At 39.6% G+C, this 21,157-nt stretch overlaps 1 protein-coding gene and 2 non-coding genes across 6 annotated transcripts in view; all 3 read left to right on the forward strand.

Annotated features, from left to right (window-relative positions):
- Positions 1-20,466, forward strand: part of eif4g1a (eukaryotic translation initiation factor 4 gamma, 1a) — a 29,113-nt gene extending 8,647 nt beyond the window's left edge. For all 4 annotated transcript variants that reach the window (XM_061732292.1, XM_061732294.1, XM_061732295.1 and 1 more), the window contains 25 exons: positions 2,829-2,980; positions 3,207-3,296; positions 5,044-5,116; positions 5,206-6,063; positions 6,146-6,234; positions 6,394-6,595; positions 9,180-9,313; positions 9,437-9,556; positions 9,691-10,077; positions 10,343-10,486; positions 10,618-10,854; positions 11,059-11,163; positions 12,692-12,991; positions 13,154-13,271; positions 13,351-13,453; positions 13,656-13,987; positions 14,751-14,866; positions 14,981-15,153; positions 15,247-15,372; positions 16,439-16,520; positions 16,658-16,756; positions 17,629-17,769; positions 18,446-18,527; positions 18,719-18,859; positions 18,973-20,466. In XM_061732292.1, the coding sequence (XP_061588276.1) occupies positions 2,829-2,980; positions 3,207-3,296; positions 5,044-5,116; positions 5,206-6,063; positions 6,146-6,234; positions 6,394-6,595; positions 9,180-9,313; positions 9,437-9,556; positions 9,691-10,077; positions 10,343-10,486; positions 10,618-10,854; positions 11,059-11,163; positions 12,692-12,991; positions 13,154-13,271; positions 13,351-13,453; positions 13,656-13,987; positions 14,751-14,866; positions 14,981-15,153; positions 15,247-15,372; positions 16,439-16,520; positions 16,658-16,756; positions 17,629-17,769; positions 18,446-18,527; positions 18,719-18,859; positions 18,973-19,154 (4,586 nt within the window). In that variant the 3' untranslated portion in view covers positions 19,155-20,466. The remainder of the gene's footprint in view (positions 1-2,828; positions 2,981-3,206; positions 3,297-5,043; positions 5,117-5,205; positions 6,064-6,145; positions 6,235-6,393; positions 6,596-9,179; positions 9,314-9,436; positions 9,557-9,690; positions 10,078-10,342; positions 10,487-10,617; positions 10,855-11,058; positions 11,164-12,691; positions 12,992-13,153; positions 13,272-13,350; positions 13,454-13,655; positions 13,988-14,750; positions 14,867-14,980; positions 15,154-15,246; positions 15,373-16,438; positions 16,521-16,657; positions 16,757-17,628; positions 17,770-18,445; positions 18,528-18,718; positions 18,860-18,972) is intronic.
- On the forward strand, positions 10,103-10,165 carry LOC133453176 (small nucleolar RNA SNORD66). Its single transcript, XR_009783302.1, has one exon. It is a non-coding gene; the product is annotated as a small nucleolar RNA SNORD66 (small nucleolar RNA).
- LOC133453175 (small nucleolar RNA SNORD66) lies at positions 10,894-10,967 on the forward strand. Its single transcript, XR_009783301.1, has one exon. It is a non-coding gene; the product is annotated as a small nucleolar RNA SNORD66 (small nucleolar RNA).
- Positions 20,467-21,157: the final 691 nt, after the last annotated feature.

The raw sequence follows: 21,157 nt of genomic DNA on the forward strand, positions 1-21,157 counted from the left end.
TATTGGCAGCTAATGATGCTGTAATGACCAATCAGCTCCCAGAATGCTGATAGAACTGCTACCAGAAACATAATGTGGGTCAGAATTACCAAACAGATCCAGGGCAAAAAAAAATACATAAATAAATAAAAGAAAAAAAATCGATCTTTAGACGTATGAATCGATTTTTAGGAATTAATATGAGAATCGATTTAGAATTGGGAAATCAATTTTTTTCAACACAGGCCTACTTTTCTGCCCCAGTCATTTCATGTTTCATCTCCCCAACAGCTGTTAAATTTTGTTTTACCGCAGGAATAATTGTTCTGTAAATGCACCATTCAGTCCAGTAATGCCCACTTGAATGGGGTGGGAGGATTTAACGCACACCAAAGGTTGAGCAAGTTCTAGAATGAATGAAAGAAGCTGCGTTGGTGCCAATGACAGATCAGAGTAATAAAATGTACTGTTTCACAACGGCTACATTCTGAGACAAAATTTAAAAACACAGCCAAGAAAAATGTATAACATTAATAGACTGAGTTGGTACAGTAGAGTTGCACTTGTTTGTTTAAATGCAGTGGCAAGGAGTAATATTTTATAATATTACCTAATATGCCCAACCTATTCTTTATCCTAGACCTCACTGGAAATATAACAGAGCCAGACCTGAAGTAATCTGTAAGAGCGAAGAGGAAAAAAATCTTGGGCATCAATAGTTCTTGGGACTATTTGAGGAAATAAGCCGCACCACAGGAGTTATGGTTTATAGCAGTCCTTTTTTACGGAGTCTCTTTTTTTAGCCCCTGCTTTGGATTAAGGGCTTTTCCAGCATGAGGGGAATCATCTTTAATGTAACTATGGGGGCGATTGGCCCAGATGGCCCAAGTATGCTGTGAATGGTTCAGATAACATCAGTGGGTAGTGAAAGGTAAAACACATGAATACTCACTCAAACCAGACATTAGAAAACCTTGTGAACATCTGTAAATCATTGCCAATTATAAACAATGGTTCTTAACCTATTTAAAATAAAATACAAAACAGAAATGGACCAACAGAGAAGCCCAAAATCTACAGATGTTATACATGATGGAAGCGTACTGGTATGTTTCGTATTTAGCTGTTAACTGCTGGCTGCCATTGGATCATTTTAATATTTCTAGCTGCGGGACAAATGCAATTAATCAAAAAATCTTAATATATACCGTTCCTTAAAGAGAGCCCACCACTACCTAAAAGTGCCTGCAGACCATACAACTATTTAGTCTGAAAATTGCTATTATTGCAAGTGCTGTGAGAATTGACTTGAACTCACATTTGGGAAGTAGATTGTTCAGCACAAAGCATGTAAGAATATGATAAAGCCATTGTGCATTTCATGGGACCTTCTTAACACCCTGCTTCCTCTAGATCCTCTCATTAACTCAGTCTGAATCTCTCTTCCTGCCCTCTCTCTTTCTTTCCTCCTTCTCCCGTTCCTCATTCCCCTCCTCTCCTTTGCTGCGTTGGTTCAGAGCCCTCTCTTGCTGCGAGGGAGAGGCGGGGTGGTGGGGGTAGGGGGGGCGGGCGAGAGAACGGTCGTCTCTCTCTCCACGGTGCTCCTCTCACCTCCCAGCGCTACCCCGGTGAGTAGTGTGTGTCCTTGTGTGGTGGTCAGCAGGCTTCAGCGGCAGATATCTCTGTGGCACTTCCTGTTTCTAATTGTGTCCTATGTGGGTTTCTTTCCCCCATTTTAATAATTGTATGGTGATGATGATTTACATTGTGCAGCTCACTTGGATGGAATTGTGGGTGGTGATCACATATTTAGAAAATAATCACAGCAAGCCTTCGGACAATTTTAACATTTTAGATACTCCGTATTTGCACTTTTGTTTATACAGGCAAAATTCCAATTTAATTTGCCTAGCTCAGGGGTCGGCAACCCAAAATGTTGGAAGAGCCATATTGGACCAAAAACACAAAAAACAAATATGTCTGGAGCTGCAAAAAAATAAAATTATGAATTATGTTTTCAGAAATGCAAGTGACCAAACTTTTAAGTGATTTAAAAAATGTATTAAGCCAGATTTACTGGAAAAAGGAAACATAATTAAACTGTTAAACTATTGCACAATTATGCCTGTCAACATTTGTTAGTGATTATGAATGGATGGCTTGAAAGGCCTTAATTCACAGGTGGGTGTCAAGGCAACAATTTCAATGATCAGATGTCACTTCCCCTCTCTGAATAAATGAACATGTACATAATGTGTCTGCAAAAACTAAGTGTTAGAACCTTGCACGATTTTGAGTTTTGCAAACTTATGACCTATCACTACCAAGATATTGATTTAGCTCAGTTCCTGCAATCTAGTTATTAAACCAGCAGACACCACGCAGCCATTTGTGGTTTAATCTTAGAGCACAGCTGTCCAACAGTCTCATGTAAAATGAATAGCTTGGACACCTGAACCAGCAGTGCTCAACAGTTTGATAGTTGGCCTTTCGGTAAAGCTGAACACGGATTTAAATTCACGCAGCTAAAACAATGTTTGTGGTACAGGATTTATATGTAAATATCATTTGGAGAAGAGGAAGAAAAGGTACATACTTTTTTGACTCATGGATCTTTTTCTATGACAATTAATAATAATGAAAAAACATGGATGCAGTTTTTAACTTGAGGGGTTTATTGTTTTGTAGGTGTGACAATTGTGCTCAGAAATCCTTTTACTAAAATACTGTATAACCAGTGACTAAATTATTGTTCATCTGCAATATGTAAATCATGTTTTGTGTAAATTGTTGAAGTTTTTTTTTTTTTTTTTGTCTGAGCATCTTTTGTTTCATTCTACCTTTTACAGCAGGAGCATACTATCCAGCTCAGCCACAATACTCTCCATCAGTGCAGCCTACAACGGTCATGATTGGCCCGGCCCAGCAGCACCAACAAGCCCCGCCCCCTCAGCAGCCACAAGCACAGTCCCAAGGCCCTACAAAAAGGGAACGCAAACCGGTAGTGTGTCCCAACAAAAAGGCAGCTCATCCTTTTGTTTAACGTTTAAAAAAAAATCTGTTGTCTGTTCAATGTAGAAGTTTCTCTGTACATGAAAATTAACATAGTATTTGTCATGGAGTTGGCAGTTATTAATCCATTCTGGCAGCTTAGTTGAATGTTGTTAATATACTAGTTTTGGGTTTGTATTTGGTGAAAAACTTAGAGTATTTTCCCCATCTGACAGATAACAATACGAGACCCAAACCAGGGTGGGCGTGATATCACAGAGGAGATCATGTCGGGACGATCTACCACCACACCGACTCCCCCACAGGTAAGACATTATGTTGGGAAGAGCAGTATGTACGGTTTTTGATTTTAAACTCATTCTTTTCTTTTTTTTGCCGGTGGGGGGTTACATGGGATAGTGCCAAATGAATGTGTTTCTAAGGGATGTTTTTCTTCTTTCTTTATATTCTGTAATGACAGTACTGTATATGTGGGGGGAAAGTGACCTAGAAATAGATTTAAAGACAATAAGGTCTGTTTCCAGTGAAGCTACTTTGGCTCTTGCTGTGTTGAAACTGATATGTTTAGAGACCCAGTTTATCATTGCGAATTGTTAGCAAAAAACAGCCTGGGAGTCATACTATAATACTGTTATGTTGCAGTGATGTAGCCAGTTTAATGAAAAGCAACGCTTGTCTCTGAAGGTTTTTATTTTCATTGGATTGTAATTTAGAATAGAGAAACGGGTTATCTATTTTTCTTTAGTTTATTTAGCAAACATCAGTGATTACTTTTTTACATCTTTAATGAACAAAGTTCTCATTGTTGGTCAGAACAAAGCACTTGTTGGAAATGTACCAGCCTCCAGTTGTTCACTTTTCCCACAGCTAGTTGTGTGTTTCATGTATTTTTGTAAAGATGCTATGATCAAGTTCGGTAATCATTGGACACTACCAAATGTAGCGCAGCATCAACTTAAACAATGCAGTGTTAAGTGTGTGTGTTAACTAGGGCTGCAACTAACGATTATTTTAATAATCGATTAATCTGTCTATTATTTTTTCGATTAATCGATGGATCGGATAAAAAAACAAAGCATTAAATTCCAACCATTTGAAAACAGAACTGACAAATCAGGAGCAAATTGCAAATTCGCAGTGCAGATAATCTTCAGAAAGTTCACAAACAGGTTACTCCTTGAACATCCCTGAGCTTTTAAAGTATTGATTAAAAAAAAACTAAATGGACTAACACAGAAAACATACACATGTATGCTTTACATCTGCCAAATATATAAAAATAAAGTGCACAAAAGAGGTATACTTTGTTTGTTTAAGTTAAAGTCTTTATAAGATTTTGAGTTTTGGCAGTGTTCAAAATAAAATTATGAGACCTGAGCACATTTTCTTTTAGTTAAAACTGTAGCGGGAACAGATGTTTAGAGGAACCTATGTATGTACCGGGTTAGAGGGGGAACGTATAGGAGAACGGACCACAAGAATATAGCGTGGATTAAAAATAAAAGTTAAGCACTGAGCTACATGTGTCTCCCATCTGGGCCATTGCAGACTGACTGAGCATGGCACGTTACTAAAACCAAACAAATCCGCGCCCTCTTTCTTTTCCTTTACGTGCGCGGCGTCAGCACGTTGTGCCGCATTAAATGTAGTCCGGGCGCGACTTAAGGCTGATTTATGGTTCCGCGTTACACCAACGCAGAGCCTACGGCGTAGGGTACGCGGCGACACGCACCGTACGGTGTGCGTCGCCGCGTACCCTACGCCGTCGATTTAACGCGGAACCATAAATCAGGCTTTAGTGAGTGACGTAATAATCATGCGACACAACGAATCGATAATGGAATTCGTTGCCAACGCTTTTAATAATCGATTTTTATTGATTCGTTGTTGCAGCCCTAGTGTTAACAGCTTAATGTTCTGTAGTGTAACTTAAGTGCTTTGCTTCCACATTATTCCAACTGTCCGTAATTCTGTCAGATTTACGGACGCTGCCTGCTTTATTTTGTTAAGAATAAAGTTTATTAGTTTCTAACTAACTCAATGTGATTGTAGGCTTCCATAGCAGACAATTCTGCCCAGACTAATGGAGAAGTTGTTCAGCCTGTCAATGCAGCGACAAGAAAAGGTGAGAATAGAGTTTACAGTTGAGATTTGGTGTGAGATGTAAGCGGTTGCTTATTTATCACATTGTTTTCTTTTTTCTGCCTTATCCAGATGAAACTATGGCACTCCCTGTTAGTGCTGAAACCCCCCCACCTCCAGCAAACACAGAGCCTGTGGTGGAGGCCAAAATAGAAGTGGACAGCCAAATAACTCCTCCGACTGAGTTGCCAGTGCAATCTGTAGCCTCTACAGCTGCTGCTGCTGAGGCGCCAGCCCCACAAATAAAGGACCAACAGGTTCAACCTTCCCCCCCTCCAGCAGCCACATGTACCGCTGCCGTTGCTGAGGCAGAAGATAAAAGCAGTGATGATGTTGCTGATACAGTTGACTCTCCTGTCGGACCTTCAGCATCATTAGCAGCACAACAGACGCCTGTGATAAAAGAAGAACTACAGGCTGCTCCATCTGCGAAGGCACCAGAAAAGGAGGACACAAAAGAAGATGACGAGAAACTTGAAAAAGAGGAACAAGTGGATAGCGCAAAGTTGAAGCTTTCAGTTGAGGCGGCAAAAGAATTGACCCCTGTTAATGTGGAAAAAGAAGAAACTGCAGAAAATGCTGGTAGTGAAGTCTGTCAAGCTCCCCCCCTTGCACAGCAACCTGCTGCTCCACAGACTACAGACAATGACGTGCTCGCTGCCGCCAGTCCAGAACCCATCTCGGTTCAAACAGAGGAGCCTCCTCTGTCCAACGGTCTTCCTCAGACGGAAGAACTGTCTAAGGATACAGCAGTTTCAGACACTACGCCCCATGACAAACCTGACACTTCTCCATCTCAGGAATCAAAACCTGTGGCAAAAACGGCATCACCAGCCCCAGAGGAGGAAGAAAAGAAAGAAGAGCTGCCGAAGAAACTGGAAGATGTCGCTCCCAACTCTATTAGCAGCCTCGAGGAATCTACTATGCAAAGTATGTTGCTTGTATTTAGGTTTGTTGTATGGATTGCTGTTTTTAAGTGATAATTTAATGTCAATTTATTCTTTCTCTGAAGCTGCTACATCTGTGCCAAAGAAGAAGAAGAACATGAAAGAGCTCAACAAGAAGGAAGCCATTGGGGACCTCCTGGATGCCTTTACTGAGGTTTGTATGACTTCAGATGCACACAGTGCATCTCAGAATAACACAGGGGAGTTTTTAAGAGCGGGATTATCTGTGGCAACAACCTTTTTGTTTGTTTGTTTTTTTTCTTCTTTTTTACCCCAGAACATGTTTACTTGACTATTATAATCCTGTTTTCAGGGGCAGGATGCCAAGCCCGTTCCTGAACCCTTGACCACTCAGGCCACCCCTCCAGCTCCAGCTCCGGCTCCAGCTCCAGCTGAGCCGCCTGCTGAAGCACCAGATGAGACCTGGGAGGAGAAAGAGGACAAGCAGAATGCTGAACCAGACAAAGCTAAAGCTGCACCAGAGTCAGCTGAGCAGAAATACCAATACAAGGAAGGTAAGCTGTGGCTTAGACAAGTTAATTTGCACAGTTACATAGATGCTGTGTTTTTATGCTTAAATAATATAGAATGGAATAGAAAATTGGTGACTAAAATACATTATGTAATTAAAAATGAATTGTACACATTGTTTATTTATAGTCTATCAGTCAATTTCACCGTTAATTAGGTTGTCAGGTTGGGAGTAGGTGTAAGCAGTTGTAGCTTGTTACCTGACGTCCCTGTTGCCAACTGAGCTAATCTGTCTCTATATTTAGCGAGTTTTCAGACCCCTCTAGCAACTTGTTTTCCCCTTCTCTCTCTCAAAAAAGTGACGTCGACAAATCTAATTCCTTTATTTTAATGATGCACCGATTGTTCTGTAACAGAAATTGTTTGGCCGAAAATGGCAAAAAAACACGTTCGGTGGAATAAGTGGGGGAAAAAAACGAACAATTAATAACAGCGTTGTAAAATAAGGAAAAGACTGGCCGCTCCATCCCGTAATGTTGCGCTCTACATAAATCGTTGGCCAACCAAAAACTAACCCCATAAGAATTTTACCTAACATTCACCAGGAGGTGGAACCAAAACAACATAATGCTGGGAAATTAAAAATATTTCATTTTTTTATGTTCAATAAATATTTTCTACCTTGTAATTTTGTAAAAGATTTTTTTCTTTGAAAAGCATGCCTAAATCAAATGTATTTGATTTATGCAATGGTGAAAAAATTGGCAAAATAAATGAAAAACTGCTGAAGAACCATGTTCGGTATTGTTCGGTATTCGGCCAAGTGTTTATTATTATTTTCGGTTTCAGCCACAAATTTTCATTTCGGTGCATCACTTCTTTATTTTAAGGCCCGTATCGTTCCCACACTTCTCAGTTAGCAGCCCATGCTGCCGTGCTCCCCTTCCTGGTACCAAAGCGCGCTCTGGTGGCTCCGTCCTCCAACAGCCTCTCTCGGCTGCCGTCACAGCAGGAGACGCTCACCTCTGCGTCCATACTGCAAAAAAAAAAATTCAGAGTCCGCAAATCCAATGCTGGCTGACCTTGCACTGGCCAAGCAACATTGAAAAATAAATATACTGATTATTCATATGTAATTCTAATTCATTAAGAACTCAAACACTCGTTTCCTATACACAGAATGTAGTTTTGTGATTAAAATAATCTCCTGTGTTTTTGAACAATGTTTGTTTATATGCATCTGAAATAATCTAAAATATCTGATATTGCTACAGCTTATCCTCTCAACTTTGCAATAATATTTTGATGCACAACCGGTCCTTAAATAAAGATGCTATAGATGCATGCCTCAAATGTAAATTGATAAATAGGATTGCAGGATCTTAGGAGAGTTTCTGTGACCCAGGGGCAGAACAATCCACAGCGCAGTTATGTCACGCATCTGAACGAGAGACAGCAGGGTGCAAGGTCAATTCACACAGCTCTAAAAATAGGAACTTTATTTACTGCAGTCAAAGCAGATTGCCAGAAATAAATTAACATATTGTAAAAAGTAGAAAGCCCTCTCATGCACGTTATGACATAGGTAAGAGGCAGCCGACATTTAGTGTCCACTATAGGCTTTCTTTTACATTTTTATTTCTGTTTCTTCAGAAGTAGGGTTTCAGTTGGACAGAACTTAAACATTCTCACATCCGTTGGTCGTGATTCCCACTCATAATTTTCTGGTCTGGGATGCAGGCATACTGACCATCTTTCTGTACAAATCTGATATTTTCAACTAGTAGACTGGAGTATGCTGTGAATTATGCATGCAGGAAGCGATTTTAAAAGGGAAAAACATGCCAGTGTTGTGAAAAATGATATGCATGTTCAGCCTAAAAGTAGGGTTGTCCCGATCAGGATTTTTTAACTCCCGATCACTTGAGTTTGAGTATCTGCCGATCCCGATTTTTCCTGCTCCGATCACTTTTTTTGGCTCCCGATACATTTCCGATACTTTTTCCCGATCAGATACATTTTGGCAATGAATTAAAAAAGAAAAAAAAGAGGTCTAAAACTCAAATTATGCCAAGTTTCTTTTATTGTCCATTGGAGAACAACATGGACATATATTTCAACTAAGCTTATCAGCACTAGTGCCACAAAATGTAAAAACATGAAACTAACTAAAACAAAAAATGCAGAATAGTGCAATAACAAAAATAAATAAATTTAACTTCAAAACAGGTAGTTGAATGACATCGTCAAACTCAAACAAAAGAAAATTAAAATAATTTTTGGCTTAACCTGGGTGCAACATTCTGAATGGCATTAAATGAATAGCAGCAGCTTAATGCAACATGAACAGATATAAAATTTCACAATTCAAACATGTAAACCACGTTAGTTTCGCTTACTTCGTCACCTCCGGCCAGCCAAGGCTGAGAAACGATTTAATATATATTAAAAACATTAATAACTAGGTATGTCCCGATACTTTTTTTGGACGATACCGATGTTTTGAAAATGATGTGATCGGGCCCGATCTACCTAAAAGTAAAATGTACAGTACCTATTTTCAGTTGGATAACTTTTAAGCAGTTTAAAGACATTTTCTTCTGCACTCGTTTCATTGATGTTTCACAGAACAATGGAAGCCAATAAATCCAGAGGATAAGAAACAGTACGACAGAGAGTTCCTCCTGGGCTTCCAGTTTATCGGTGCCAGCATGAACAAACCAGAGGGCCTGCCCATCATCAGTGACGTTGTCTTGGACAAGGTAGTTTTATATTAGACTTCATTTATAAGAACCTCTGAGTTGCATGAAATTGAGTAAATTAGTATAATTTATTGCAAACCTTTGTGTAAGCTTTGGGAATGTTTCTTATTGCTTTGATTTCAGGTGAACAAGACTCCACTCCGGCCTCCTGATCCAGCTCGAATGATGAGCACCGGCCCAGATTTCACTCCCTCATATTTGGGGAATCTTGGGAGCAGATCAGTGGGAGGACCACGAGGCCCGGTTAGTTAATTTCCCTTACTGAGATCATTTCTGTTTTGGTTACAGCAAATCTTGTCCTTTTTTTGATAGCCATTATGATAGCAATTCAAACACTATTGTTTTTTTTAAATATCCATATTTTCCCTTACATTTAGCCACCTGGGCCACGTCGCTCCCAGCAAGGCCAACGAAAAGAGCCCAGGAAAATCATTAGCAGCATGTCCCTCAACGACGACATCCAGCTCAACAAGGCTGAGAAAGCCTGGAAGCCATCCGCGAAGAAGCCACGTGGTCGCGCTGCCGAAGAGGTTGAAGTTGATGATACTGAGCAGGGCAAGACTAATGAGCTGTTTAAGCGACTGCGCAGCATCTTGAACAAGCTGACTCCACAGAAGTTTCAGGAACTGATGAAACAAGTGACAGAACTGGCAATAGACACAGAGGGGAGGCTGAAGGGAGCCATTGACCTAATCTTTGAGAAGGCCATCTCAGAGCCCAACTTCTCCGTGGCCTACGCCAACATGTGCCGCTGCCTTATGGGGGTAAGTCACGAGTCATATTTATCTGCTCTTATGATGACTCCTGTTTTGTGCCACTGAATGTTCATGATTGCAACGAGGAACTGAAGGACATTTCATTTGTACACACATTCTTATTGATAATTTGATATTGCCTGTTCAAAACATTTAATGTTTTATTTTATCTTTATGCTGTTTTATTTATAATGTTGGACTTTGTGAATTTTACCTATTAAGAGTTTTTGTATAAATAAAGTTTGCTTACTTAACTATTATTACCCTCCTACAGTTGAAAGTCCCCACCCCAGACAAGCCAGGAAATTTCGTTAACTTCCGTAAACTGCTGCTCAACCGCTGCCAGAAAGAGTTTGAGAAGGACCAAGATGATGATGAGGAATTTGAGAAAAAGCAGAAAGAGATAGAGGCTGCCAAAGTAAGATGTTTGGTTGTTTTTTTTTTTAATATCGTATTACCAATGCTGTTGAACAACGTGTTGTTCTTAAGGTATGACTTATTACGTGACTTGAATATTAAGAACTAACCAACGTTTCTGTCTGAACTCAGGAAGAGGATCGAGATCGCTTGAAGGCGGAGCTGAAAGACTCCAGAGACCAAGCTCGAAGGCGCTCATTGGGGAACATAAAGTTCATTGGTGAGCTCTTCAAGCTTAAGATGCTGACAGAAGCCATTATGCACGACTGCGTCGTGAAACTCCTGAAGAATCACGACGAAGAGTCTCTTGAGTGTCTCTGCAGACTGCTCTCCACCATCGGAAAAGACCTTGACTTTGAAAAGGCTAAGGTAAGATGGAACACCGTTTTATTATAAACATATAATTATATCCAGTGAGTTGTATGTTTGTGCCACGTGTCTGTGCTACTGATCATTAGTGATGGGTTTGAGGAACTGAGGAGATACTTCAAGTTCTTCTTGCATCCTAGTTTACACTGGTCCTTATTTCATAGCCATGACGCCATAAAAGCTTTTCTTTCTTGTTTGTTACAGCCTCGTATGGATCAGTATTTTCACCAGATGGACAAAATCATCAAAGAGAGAAAGACATCATCCAGGATCCGCTTTATGCTGCAAGATGTCTTGGACCTCAGAAAGGTAAATACAAGTTTATCCACATCGGTATATAACATGAAAAAGTTGAATTCACTGTGAGAACAGGATTTTTCCTGGCTCAAATTGAGGCAGAGGTGGCACCATCCTGGTCACGTGTATACCATGTCTTCAACTGGCTCAAGCAAACACTTTTTACAAGTAACATATTTTGGGAGTTCTAATATGATTAAAAATATAACAATTATCATGTTAAAGCAATATTTTATTTACATAAAAATATAAATATAAAAACTCAATCTTACCAAAGATAAAAAGTACAAAAAAAAATCGCCAATGAAACAAGTGAACATTTTCAATGAAATGAGTGAAAATGGTCTAGAACAAGTTACTTTTTAGGTGACCATCTTATTTTAAATGTAATGATTTTTATTTGGACTAGAAATAAAACATTTTGACTAGATATAAGACTAGTAGTCTTGGCAAGATTTTGAGTTTTTGTAGGGTTTCAGACATTTCCCGACAAATCTTGCAACCAGACAGAACATTTCAGCCTCCTATTTTTCCATCTGTAGAAACTCCTCATGCTCCTTGTAGTCCAAGGTCTCCTGGTCTGGTCCATCATGGCCTCCTCACAACAGACATCCAAGAGCCTCTCTTTCAGTCTGCTGCGCAGAGGTGTCTCCACCTTAAACAAAACAATTCATGCATTGAGTATTTTTTTTTTTTGTATTTATTTTGATACAGACATAAATAGTAATAGTGTTTTCAATCATATATTACAATTTTGAGAGCGAGAACAGCCTCTCCACATCTGAGCCTGAGCCAGGTAAATTGGTTCAGCCACCGTTTGTCAAACCCACTGGCTCTGTGTTTTTGAGACGATCTGTGAAGATGAATAAAAAGTGATCTTTAAATCACGTACACGCTGGCTTCGCGTTGTCCTAATGACTTGGAAACTGACTAACGTTACCCTCGCCAACTCGTCCTGTCCTGCACTCTGACCCTCGCTATCACCTTTCATGCATATTTCTGCACTACTTTCAGTAACGTTCCAGTAACATGATTTATTACTTTTTAACTGTCGGTCGCTTTTTAAAGTAGTGGCTGATTTTGCCAGCCATATCTGCAACGCTAAAACCATTAACGTTACACTGATACCGAGGAAACTTTTTTTTAATAAACAAGACATGCTTGGATGCAAAAGAAATAATATTTACCTGTTTAGCCATGGAAGACCAGGACGCCGATTTTTAATACAACTAGCGGAAAAATGCGGAAAATAATTTTCTTCTTCTGGTGCACTGTCGTTGATACAGCGCCTCCACAGCGGCACAATGCTGCAACTGCAGTTAAAATAACATCCATCCAGTCCGCCTGCCAGAAAATAACAATGACAATAACAATTCATGACGTCTGAGTTTTGAGAGCTGGGGGCGGCACGAAATTAGGCAGAGGCGGCCGCCTCCTAATTTTGTATGCAGGAAAACCCCTGGAGAATGATGTGGTAGTTCTGTGTTAAGATATAAAATGTGTTGGAAAATTTTAATCATCTTTCATCTTTGATCCCCAGAATAACTGGGTCTCTCGCAGAGGAGATCAGGGTCCTAAAACGATAGACCAGATCCACAAGGAGGCAGAGATGGAGGAGCATCAACAACAAATCAAAGTCCAACAGCAACTCATGTCAAAGAAAGAAACCGGAGGAGGAGGAGGAGGAGGCGGCGGCAGGATGGGAGGGAACATGGGGGGGCGCGGCCCTCACTCGGCTGGAGGAGGGCGACAAAGCCAGCCTCAGGATGAGGGCTGGAACACAGTGCCCATCTCAAAGAATCGTCCCATCGACACCACCCGCCTCAGCAAGATCACAAAGGTAACAGCCAAAACCTCCAATCTTAAAGTTCTGGTACCTTCGTACAGAATGGAGAATTTCTGTGAATATTTGATAATTTTTGTGTGTGTGTGTCACCCTTATCTTGCATATTTTCACTTTCTTTAGTTATTTTTTAATTGAACTTCTTTTTTTGTTCTTTAGCCTGGTGCTCTGGATTTCAACAATCAACTGCTGGCCCCAGGGGGCAAAGGCATGTGGGGTAGCTGGGGCAAAGGAAGCAGTGGAGGAACTGGAGCAAAACCGGCTAGTGGAGAGCAGGGTAAAACACCTTCTCTTTCTTTATAGATTTGTAGCTATTCAGGTGATTTTAGGTTGTAATTTATCTGTTCTCTTTTTAGAATCAGGACGTCCAGCTACCAGCACTCTCAACCGCTTCTCAGCCTTGCAGCAGTCAAGTTCGACGACGGCGTCAACAGAATCTGATCGTAGAGTTCCTCAGAGGTATTAGGAAGCAAATATCCTCATTATAGTTAAAATCTTGGCTTCTCACAATTTAGATGACCCATGAAAGTTTTTATGCCCGTATGATGAATGCTTAAACTCAACTTAAAATTAAATTGGATGGTTTTGTATGACATTTTGGATTACAAACATCTACTACATGTTATGATTAAAGCACATTTATCACACTTGAAACATCTAGGTCAAGTTCCAGTCGTGAACGTGGTGGTGACAGAGACAGGAGCGAGCGTGACAGGGATCGCTTTGACAACTTTGCTCGCCCTGAGGCACGTGATGGGAGCCAAGTAACCAAGAGAAGCTTCAGTAGAGAGTCACGAGAACGTGGTGGGAGAGGTGGAGACGGCCGGGGCTCCACTGAAGCTGTTCGTCGTGTGGCCAGCATGACTGACGATCGGGACAGAGGGAGCCGGGACAGAGGGAGCCGAGACAGAGGGAGCCGAGAGAGAGGAAGCAGAGACAGAGGGAGCAGGGATCGAGGTAGTCGGGACAGGGGCCCAAGCAAAGAACTTACAGGTACAAAACGTAACAACAGTACACTTGGTACAGAAAATGGTCACTTTCATAAGGAATCATGCATACTGATTAGAGCTGGGCGATATGGACCAAAAGTCATATCTCGATATTTTCTAGCTGAATGGCGATACTCGATATATATCTCTATTTTTTCTGTGCCATAATTGGGGTTTCCCCCAAAGCATTATAGCATCTCTGTTAGCTTCATTTTTTTCTGAGGCAAACCCTTAAAAAAACAGTTAGTTTTAATACAAAGCCTCGTGCCAAATGTCACACAGGTACCTTTATTAACAGAGGTCTGCACAATATCAAAATGTATAAAACAAATGAAATAAAAATAAACTGCCTGCATATATAGAATAAAAATGCTTCTTGAATAAAATAAAACAAATATCCCTTTCCTGCATAACAATTAAATTAAAATACACTGCAATTAATACAATGTAGACAGTAACAGGCAGACTTTTCCACTGAGGTTGACAGTTGTGCAAATAACCAAACATTTGTGCAAATCTCAAATAAAACATTCAAGTCAATTTGTCACAAAATAAGCTATATCAAAATCATTAAAAAAAAAAAAAATTATTATTTTTTTTTTTAGAAATCGATATAAACGATATTGTCTCGTACCATATCGCGTTTGAAAATATATCGATATATATTAAAATCTCGATATATCGCCCAGCCCTAATACTGATGAATAATAAAAAAGTAAGAGCATAATTGAAATAAAAAAAAAAATGTTCACCTTGTTTCTGTGCAGTTAAGCGTGAGAACGCTCCTCCTCCTTCTCTTTCTAAACCTGCCTTGACTGAAGAGGAGCTGGAGAAGAAGGCAAACGCCATCATTGAAGAATATCTCCACATCAATGATGTGAAGGTAAAAACGATGCATACTTGGATTTAAAAATGTGAATTGTGTGTAAAATGGCTCACATTTCCAGGTCTAAAGAGTACCAACAACTGTTTATTTTTCGTTTTTCTGGCACTGTAGGAGGCGTTGCAGTGTGTGGTAGAGCTCAACAGTGCCTCACTGCTCTATATATTTGTACGGAACTGTGTGGAGTCGACACTTGAACGCAGCACCATTGCTCGGGAGCACATGGGTTTGTTGCTGCACCAACTTATTAAAGCAGGGACATTAACTACTCATCAGTACTACAAAGGGTGAGCGTTGGACATGGCCATTTTTTTGCGTAGATGAAGCTAATGCTGCATGCTTGAAGAGAGTTTGATTTGTCTCCGTGTATCCTGTTGTAGGCTACAAGAGATCCTGGAAGCAGCGGAGGATATGGCCATAGATATACCTCACATCTGGCTGTACCTGGCTGAACTCACCACCCCTATGCTCCACGAGGGAGGCATCCCTATGGGACAGCTTTTCAGGTGAGGAACAATGGTTGAATGAAACACGTCTCAGTAAGCAAAATTGCTTTGAACTGTGTCAATAACTTGACAACATGGCTCTCTGACAGTGAATCAACTGCTTGTGTATATAGGTACCCTTTTATAAGCTGGGTCCATTTGATTATTGCTTACATATCCTCAAGATTATACACAGGGTTTCCGCAGGGTTTTAAAAAGTATTAAAAAGTGATAAATGAAAATTGCCAAATTTAAGGCCATTAAAAGTGTTAAATTCACTGTCAGAGGTATTATTTTTTTTAAAACTGGTATTATTTTTTACCTTTTACATTTCAAGCAGACTATTTTATTGTCATTCACAAAGTGAAATAAATGTGAAACATCTGGTCAACATCAATGAGTCTATAAATCTGTTCTGTATAGCGTTCTATAGGTCAAAATCTGTATTAATGTTAAAAGGTCCGTGATTAACACTTAATGTTGGGACAGTTTTTAAAAAAAATCTGAAGGTAGTGAAGATGGTATTAAATTGGTATTAAATTTAACATAAGGATAGCTGTATAAACCCTGATACAGCCTTGTTGATTTGATTCTATTTCTTTGGAAGAAATATTTTACAACATGACAGGAAAAAAAAAGTGTATATTTCTTTTTTATATATTGTGGATTTTTCTGAAATCAAACTAAAATATTGAATACAGCACACTTTACTTTTGAGTTACTCAGAGCAGGTTGCAGTGAGGCTCCTGACAGCCATAAACAACTCATGGCAGAATTCAGGTTGCTGTTGGACTATAATTGCCATTAGCAGGAACAAAATGGTTTTAAGACAAAAAAATTGTAGATCAAGTGTAACAACTAGGTCACTTCTTCTGCACTCCCCTTCCAACAAGATCATCTTAAAAGAATCTAAAGCTTTTATTCAAAATATCTACCTCAGATAGCTAGAAAATGTTTTTTTTGCTTAGCCTTGAGCTGAACCCCAGTTCTATTTTTAAGTACCACAGTTGTATTAAAAAGTACAAAAAATAAACAGATCCATAATAATGTAAAGACGGAAAGCTTAATTTGGTTTACTTTTCTTCAGGGAGATCTCAAAGCCTCTTGTGCCTCTGGAGAAGGCTGGCGTGCTGCTGGCACAGATCCTTAAGTTGCTCTGCAATGAAATGGTACGTATGTGACTCTTCACACCGATGGAAGGCTTTAGAAATCCATTATACTTTTGAACAATTTATGTTCAAAAGCTAAAATAAGTCAAAAGCTCTTTTTTTTTTCCATTTAAAAAAAATTCCTTTTCTCTTCTCAGACTCCTAAGAAGGTCGGGTCTTTGTGGAAAGAAGCTGGACTTAATTGGGATGAATTCTTGCCCAAAGATGAAGATGTCAACAAGTTTGTCGCTGATAAGGTACGTTAAACATTTAAATATAAACATAAAACGCATTAGGTATAAGATTATTGACGACTTTGACTCCTGAAGGGGAAGTAATAGCTCATTAATTAGTTGTTGAATTGCCCCTTTTATTGTTTTTGGTTTTCAGTGCTCTACTTTCATAACCCAGCAGCTTTTTATCCAAAAAAACTCCTAAAACTTAATTTCACACTACAGAACCAAATGGCAGAAAAGCTGAGCAGTTATTTTGTTGAAGACCAAAAGATAAAAAATATTGAGCTGTTTCTTCAGATGGTCATAAAATGTGTGTTTCAAAATATGCGTATTTAAAGTTCAGTTTTACCTCAATCCCTGATGGGTCATTCAATAATGTTCTTAGTTTCATACAAGTTCATATTCCCGATAATACATGTGGAGTGTTACCTGTTACTTTAAGGGAGATATAATATTGGAAATAGTCTGTTTTCTGTGCTTTAGAGCACATGTTAGGGTGTCTGAAGTGATCAAACGCTTTTGATAGCACAGTCTTGACTAAGTTTAAATGTGCATTAATCTATTTATATTGATCTTATTCTAATTAAGACGATGTTCTGATTAAGGTGTTCACATAAAGTGCTTTTTTTTTTCTTTTTTTTTCATGCTCTGTTTTTAGAGCTGGGTGTGTACCATATCTGTTATGTCCCAAGGCTTTCCACCAAGTGTTATGCTGCAGGTTCTCAGCCAAACTCAGCATAACACTGGCAGCCTTGGCTTATATCAGTGCATAAACTGGTTAAACGGGCTACAGTGGCCTGGAAAATAATTTTCCACTTGTCTTCTGTTTGAGGGAAAGCTTGTAACAAGTAGCTGAGAACTGTCCTCAGACTTGTTTCTATTTTGTATTTCAGAACCTAGAATTTACCACAGGAGAGGACATGGAGTCGAAGGATGAGGACAAGAAGGGCATCAGTGGAGAGGAGCTTAGCAACCACCTGGAGAGACTGCTCGAGGAAAAGGCCGACAACCAGAGGATCAGAGACTGGATTGAGGTACGTGACTGAGAGTGAACGCTCAAATCGATGATTTTTAACAACAAGACACTTGATGTTTGATACAAAATTCCTTTGGCTAAATTTAAAAAAATAAATACTTGTGTCAAAAGTACTATTGAACAAGAAAACAAAAATCCTGCTATTCTTACCAACATATTATGTTAGGAACATTTGCTCAGCCAGACCAAATGTCATCCTGATGGTTTACCAGATTTTTTTTATTCATTTTTTTTTTAAGTCCAGGAAATGCATTTACTGCCGCAGCCAAAATGTCACCAATAAAATTAATTGTTGCAATGTTGAAACCACGTAACCTTTCTGCTCGTCGGCAGCGTTGGCGTCGACAGATGTTCCCTGCTGTCAGACACTCAGACAGTCCCTTCAACTTTAACACAAGCCCTTAGTGCTTGTAAACTGCACAACTGCGTGCATTTTTTTTTCTTTATTTGAAAGCAGATTCTTTTTTTATTACTACATTACATTCAGTCCCTTTTCTGATTGTTGGTGTACGTCTAATGTCCTGACTGTTATGGCTCTAGTTGAAAATGTTAATGTAAATAATTACACGTTAGCGTGAACATCCTTCCTTCATGCTTTTTTTTTTTTTTTTGTGGTAACTATTCAGTTTAATGGCTGCAGTATTATTTCATGCTTCCACTTGTCGTTTTTACAGGCCAATTTGGATGAGCAACAGACTGTTTCCAACCAGTTTGTACGAGCACTGATGACGTCAGTGTGCCAGTCTGCCATTATATGTAAGTATGACTGCCTGTATTTTTATTTTTATTTATCCTTTGTTTCTCGTAGTCAACACCATTATTACTATAAAAGAAAAAAACACGTGATGGTTTTTATACAAATTACATCAGCTCTGAAGTACATTTGCAAACGGGCTAAAGGAGGTGTTGCGATTTCTTTATGTGCTTATGTCGTGGCCTTGTTTCAGGTGACAACCCTTACAAGGTGGATTCTCAGCAGATCAAACAGCGGGCCAGTCTGCTGCAGAGATACCTGTGTGACGAGGGGAAAGAGCTGCAGGCTCTTTATGCCCTCCAGGCTCTCATGGTGCACATGGAGCAGCCTGCAAGTAAGTGTCCAGCTCATAACCTACACAAATAATGTAAAACTTCCTGAAAAGGTCCAGTTTACTGTAACAATGTCGGTGCTTGATCAATACTGACCTCTGTTCCGTGTCTGCAGACCTGCTGCGGATGTTCTTTGACGTCCTGTACGACGAGGATGTAATCAAAGAGGATGCCTTCTATAAATGGGAATCCAGCAAAGACCCTGCAGAGCAAACGGGCAAGGGTGTGGCCTTGAAATCAGTCACCGCCTTTTTCACCTGGCTCCGCGAGGCCGAGGAAGAGTCCGACAAGGAGTAAGGGAACGATGGGAGAGCTGCCATACCCCTTTATCAAGACATGGGCTCTGCAGGCAGCTGCGAAGAGTCATGGACAATATTGCCAGAGGGGTGGACTCAAATCAGTCCTCAATGAGGATAAATCTTTTCTTTTTTTTTTCTTTTTTTTTTTTTTTTCGAGAGATGGACTCAGAAAGTAGTGATCTCTCTTCCCTTCCTCTTCTGCTTCCTTATATTTCTTCTGCTTTACACAGCAAGTGTCCTCATCAAACAAACTTGAAAACGGATTCAAATGGCGTGCTGGTTAATGAGGTGTGAGGTATCCCACATTCACTACAGAACTGTTTTCTTTTTTTTCTTTTTTTTCTTTTTTTTTTTCGTCACAGTAACACAAACCAACTGGCTGCTTTTTCAATGTTATAGACAATTATAATGCCTAACATCCTGTCTGACTTGCAGGAAGAAACAGCAGGGCGTGTGGTGTAGTGGGTTCCCTGATTCCCTGATTCACGGGTGTCATCATGCTATTGTGTGTTCAGTCCAAACACGGCTCTTCTGTCAATGTCCTATACGGAGTGTGCAGCATGACTGAAGTGTGTTTCTAATCATGAGGCAGTCGCTGAAATGTAAATTAACTCATCTTAAATTTGATGGATGGACCCCCCAACCCCCCCCCCCCTTTTTTTTTTCTTTTTTTTTTTTGAAGCAAAGGTTGTCTATTTTCTCTTCCTATTTCCTATTATGAACTAACAACGGACTTATGTTGACTTTGACTACTTGGGGGTGGTCTTAATGCTTCCTCTAAGCCATCCGCTCCCATCCCCAGTAGTGAACCACACTGACTGACTCTTCTGTACTTAATCCTGAGCTGTAGTAGAAGACACAATGACCCAATCACCGTTAAAACTTGAAATTTACAGAAAAAAATTGACTTGATGAAATATATATATAAATATATAAATATATATACAGTTGGGGGGGCAGAAAAAAACAGGATCTGAAAGCCTTTTTCTACTTCAAGTGGAAACTCGTTTCAGGACTGTTCCGTAAATATATGATAAACTTTCTTTTTTTTTCTTCTTTTTTTTCAGTTTTGTTTTTCAGAAACACATTTCTGATGTAATTGCAGTGTCTCCTTTTCAAACAGAAAACTCAGTTGTCCAGATGCAGAGAGGTGCTTTAGATAATCCATTGATTCTTAGTTTTATTTGAATTTTTGTAAATATATATTTTTTGCTTTCTTTATTTAAGAAATTATTGCTTCTTTTGCATCTGAAACTGGAAAGATGACATAATAGAACATTGAAAATAAAGGACTTAAGTTGCTGAGCAGAGTTGAATGTCTTGAGTTTTACTGACCTCAACTATCAAATGACAAAGAGGAGACGAGGAAGGGGAACGCTACCATGGTGACGGACATCGTTGCTGCATTATTGTATCGGGACTGGGTTTATTCAGTAGGTCACCCTGGAGGAGAAACAGCTGCCGGTCCCCACTGACCAGCTGCTTGTCTCGCTCTTTGTGCCTCAGCTGCTTTCGGTCTGCACAAGTAACACAGATGACTACAAGCGGGAGATTCATTATGATTTATTGTTCGGTCTTTTCATTTCCCAGAATGTGAGATAAAAAAGCCCCGGGAGATATTTAATTTCCTCAAGTATGATGAAAGGAGAAAGTTCTCTCAGGTGAGTGGATGAAACTGGAGCTCCCATCATGCATTTCACATTTAGCTTGAGAATACATGGAGATTAATAAAACATGAGTTAAAGAATTTACATGAATGAAGATTGTGGCAAAATTTGTGGAAATATTTTACTGACATTAAAGCAGTACCATAGTTTTAGAGGCATACATTAATTTAGCTTGTTCATTTATGCCATTCTACCTAGGCTTTTTGTTACCAGTTGACTGCTACCCATCTCTTGACGAAAATTAAAAACTTGAAGGCTCTATACACATCCCTGGCTCTAAACTGGAGTCAGATTGGGGGTACTCTGACTCCCTAAACCATTGTTAAAACATTGC

Source organism: Cololabis saira, chromosome 10, assembly GCF_033807715.1.
Source record: "Cololabis saira isolate AMF1-May2022 chromosome 10, fColSai1.1, whole genome shotgun sequence".
In the NCBI taxonomy this organism is placed as follows: domain Eukaryota; kingdom Metazoa; phylum Chordata; class Actinopteri; order Beloniformes; family Belonidae; genus Cololabis; species Cololabis saira.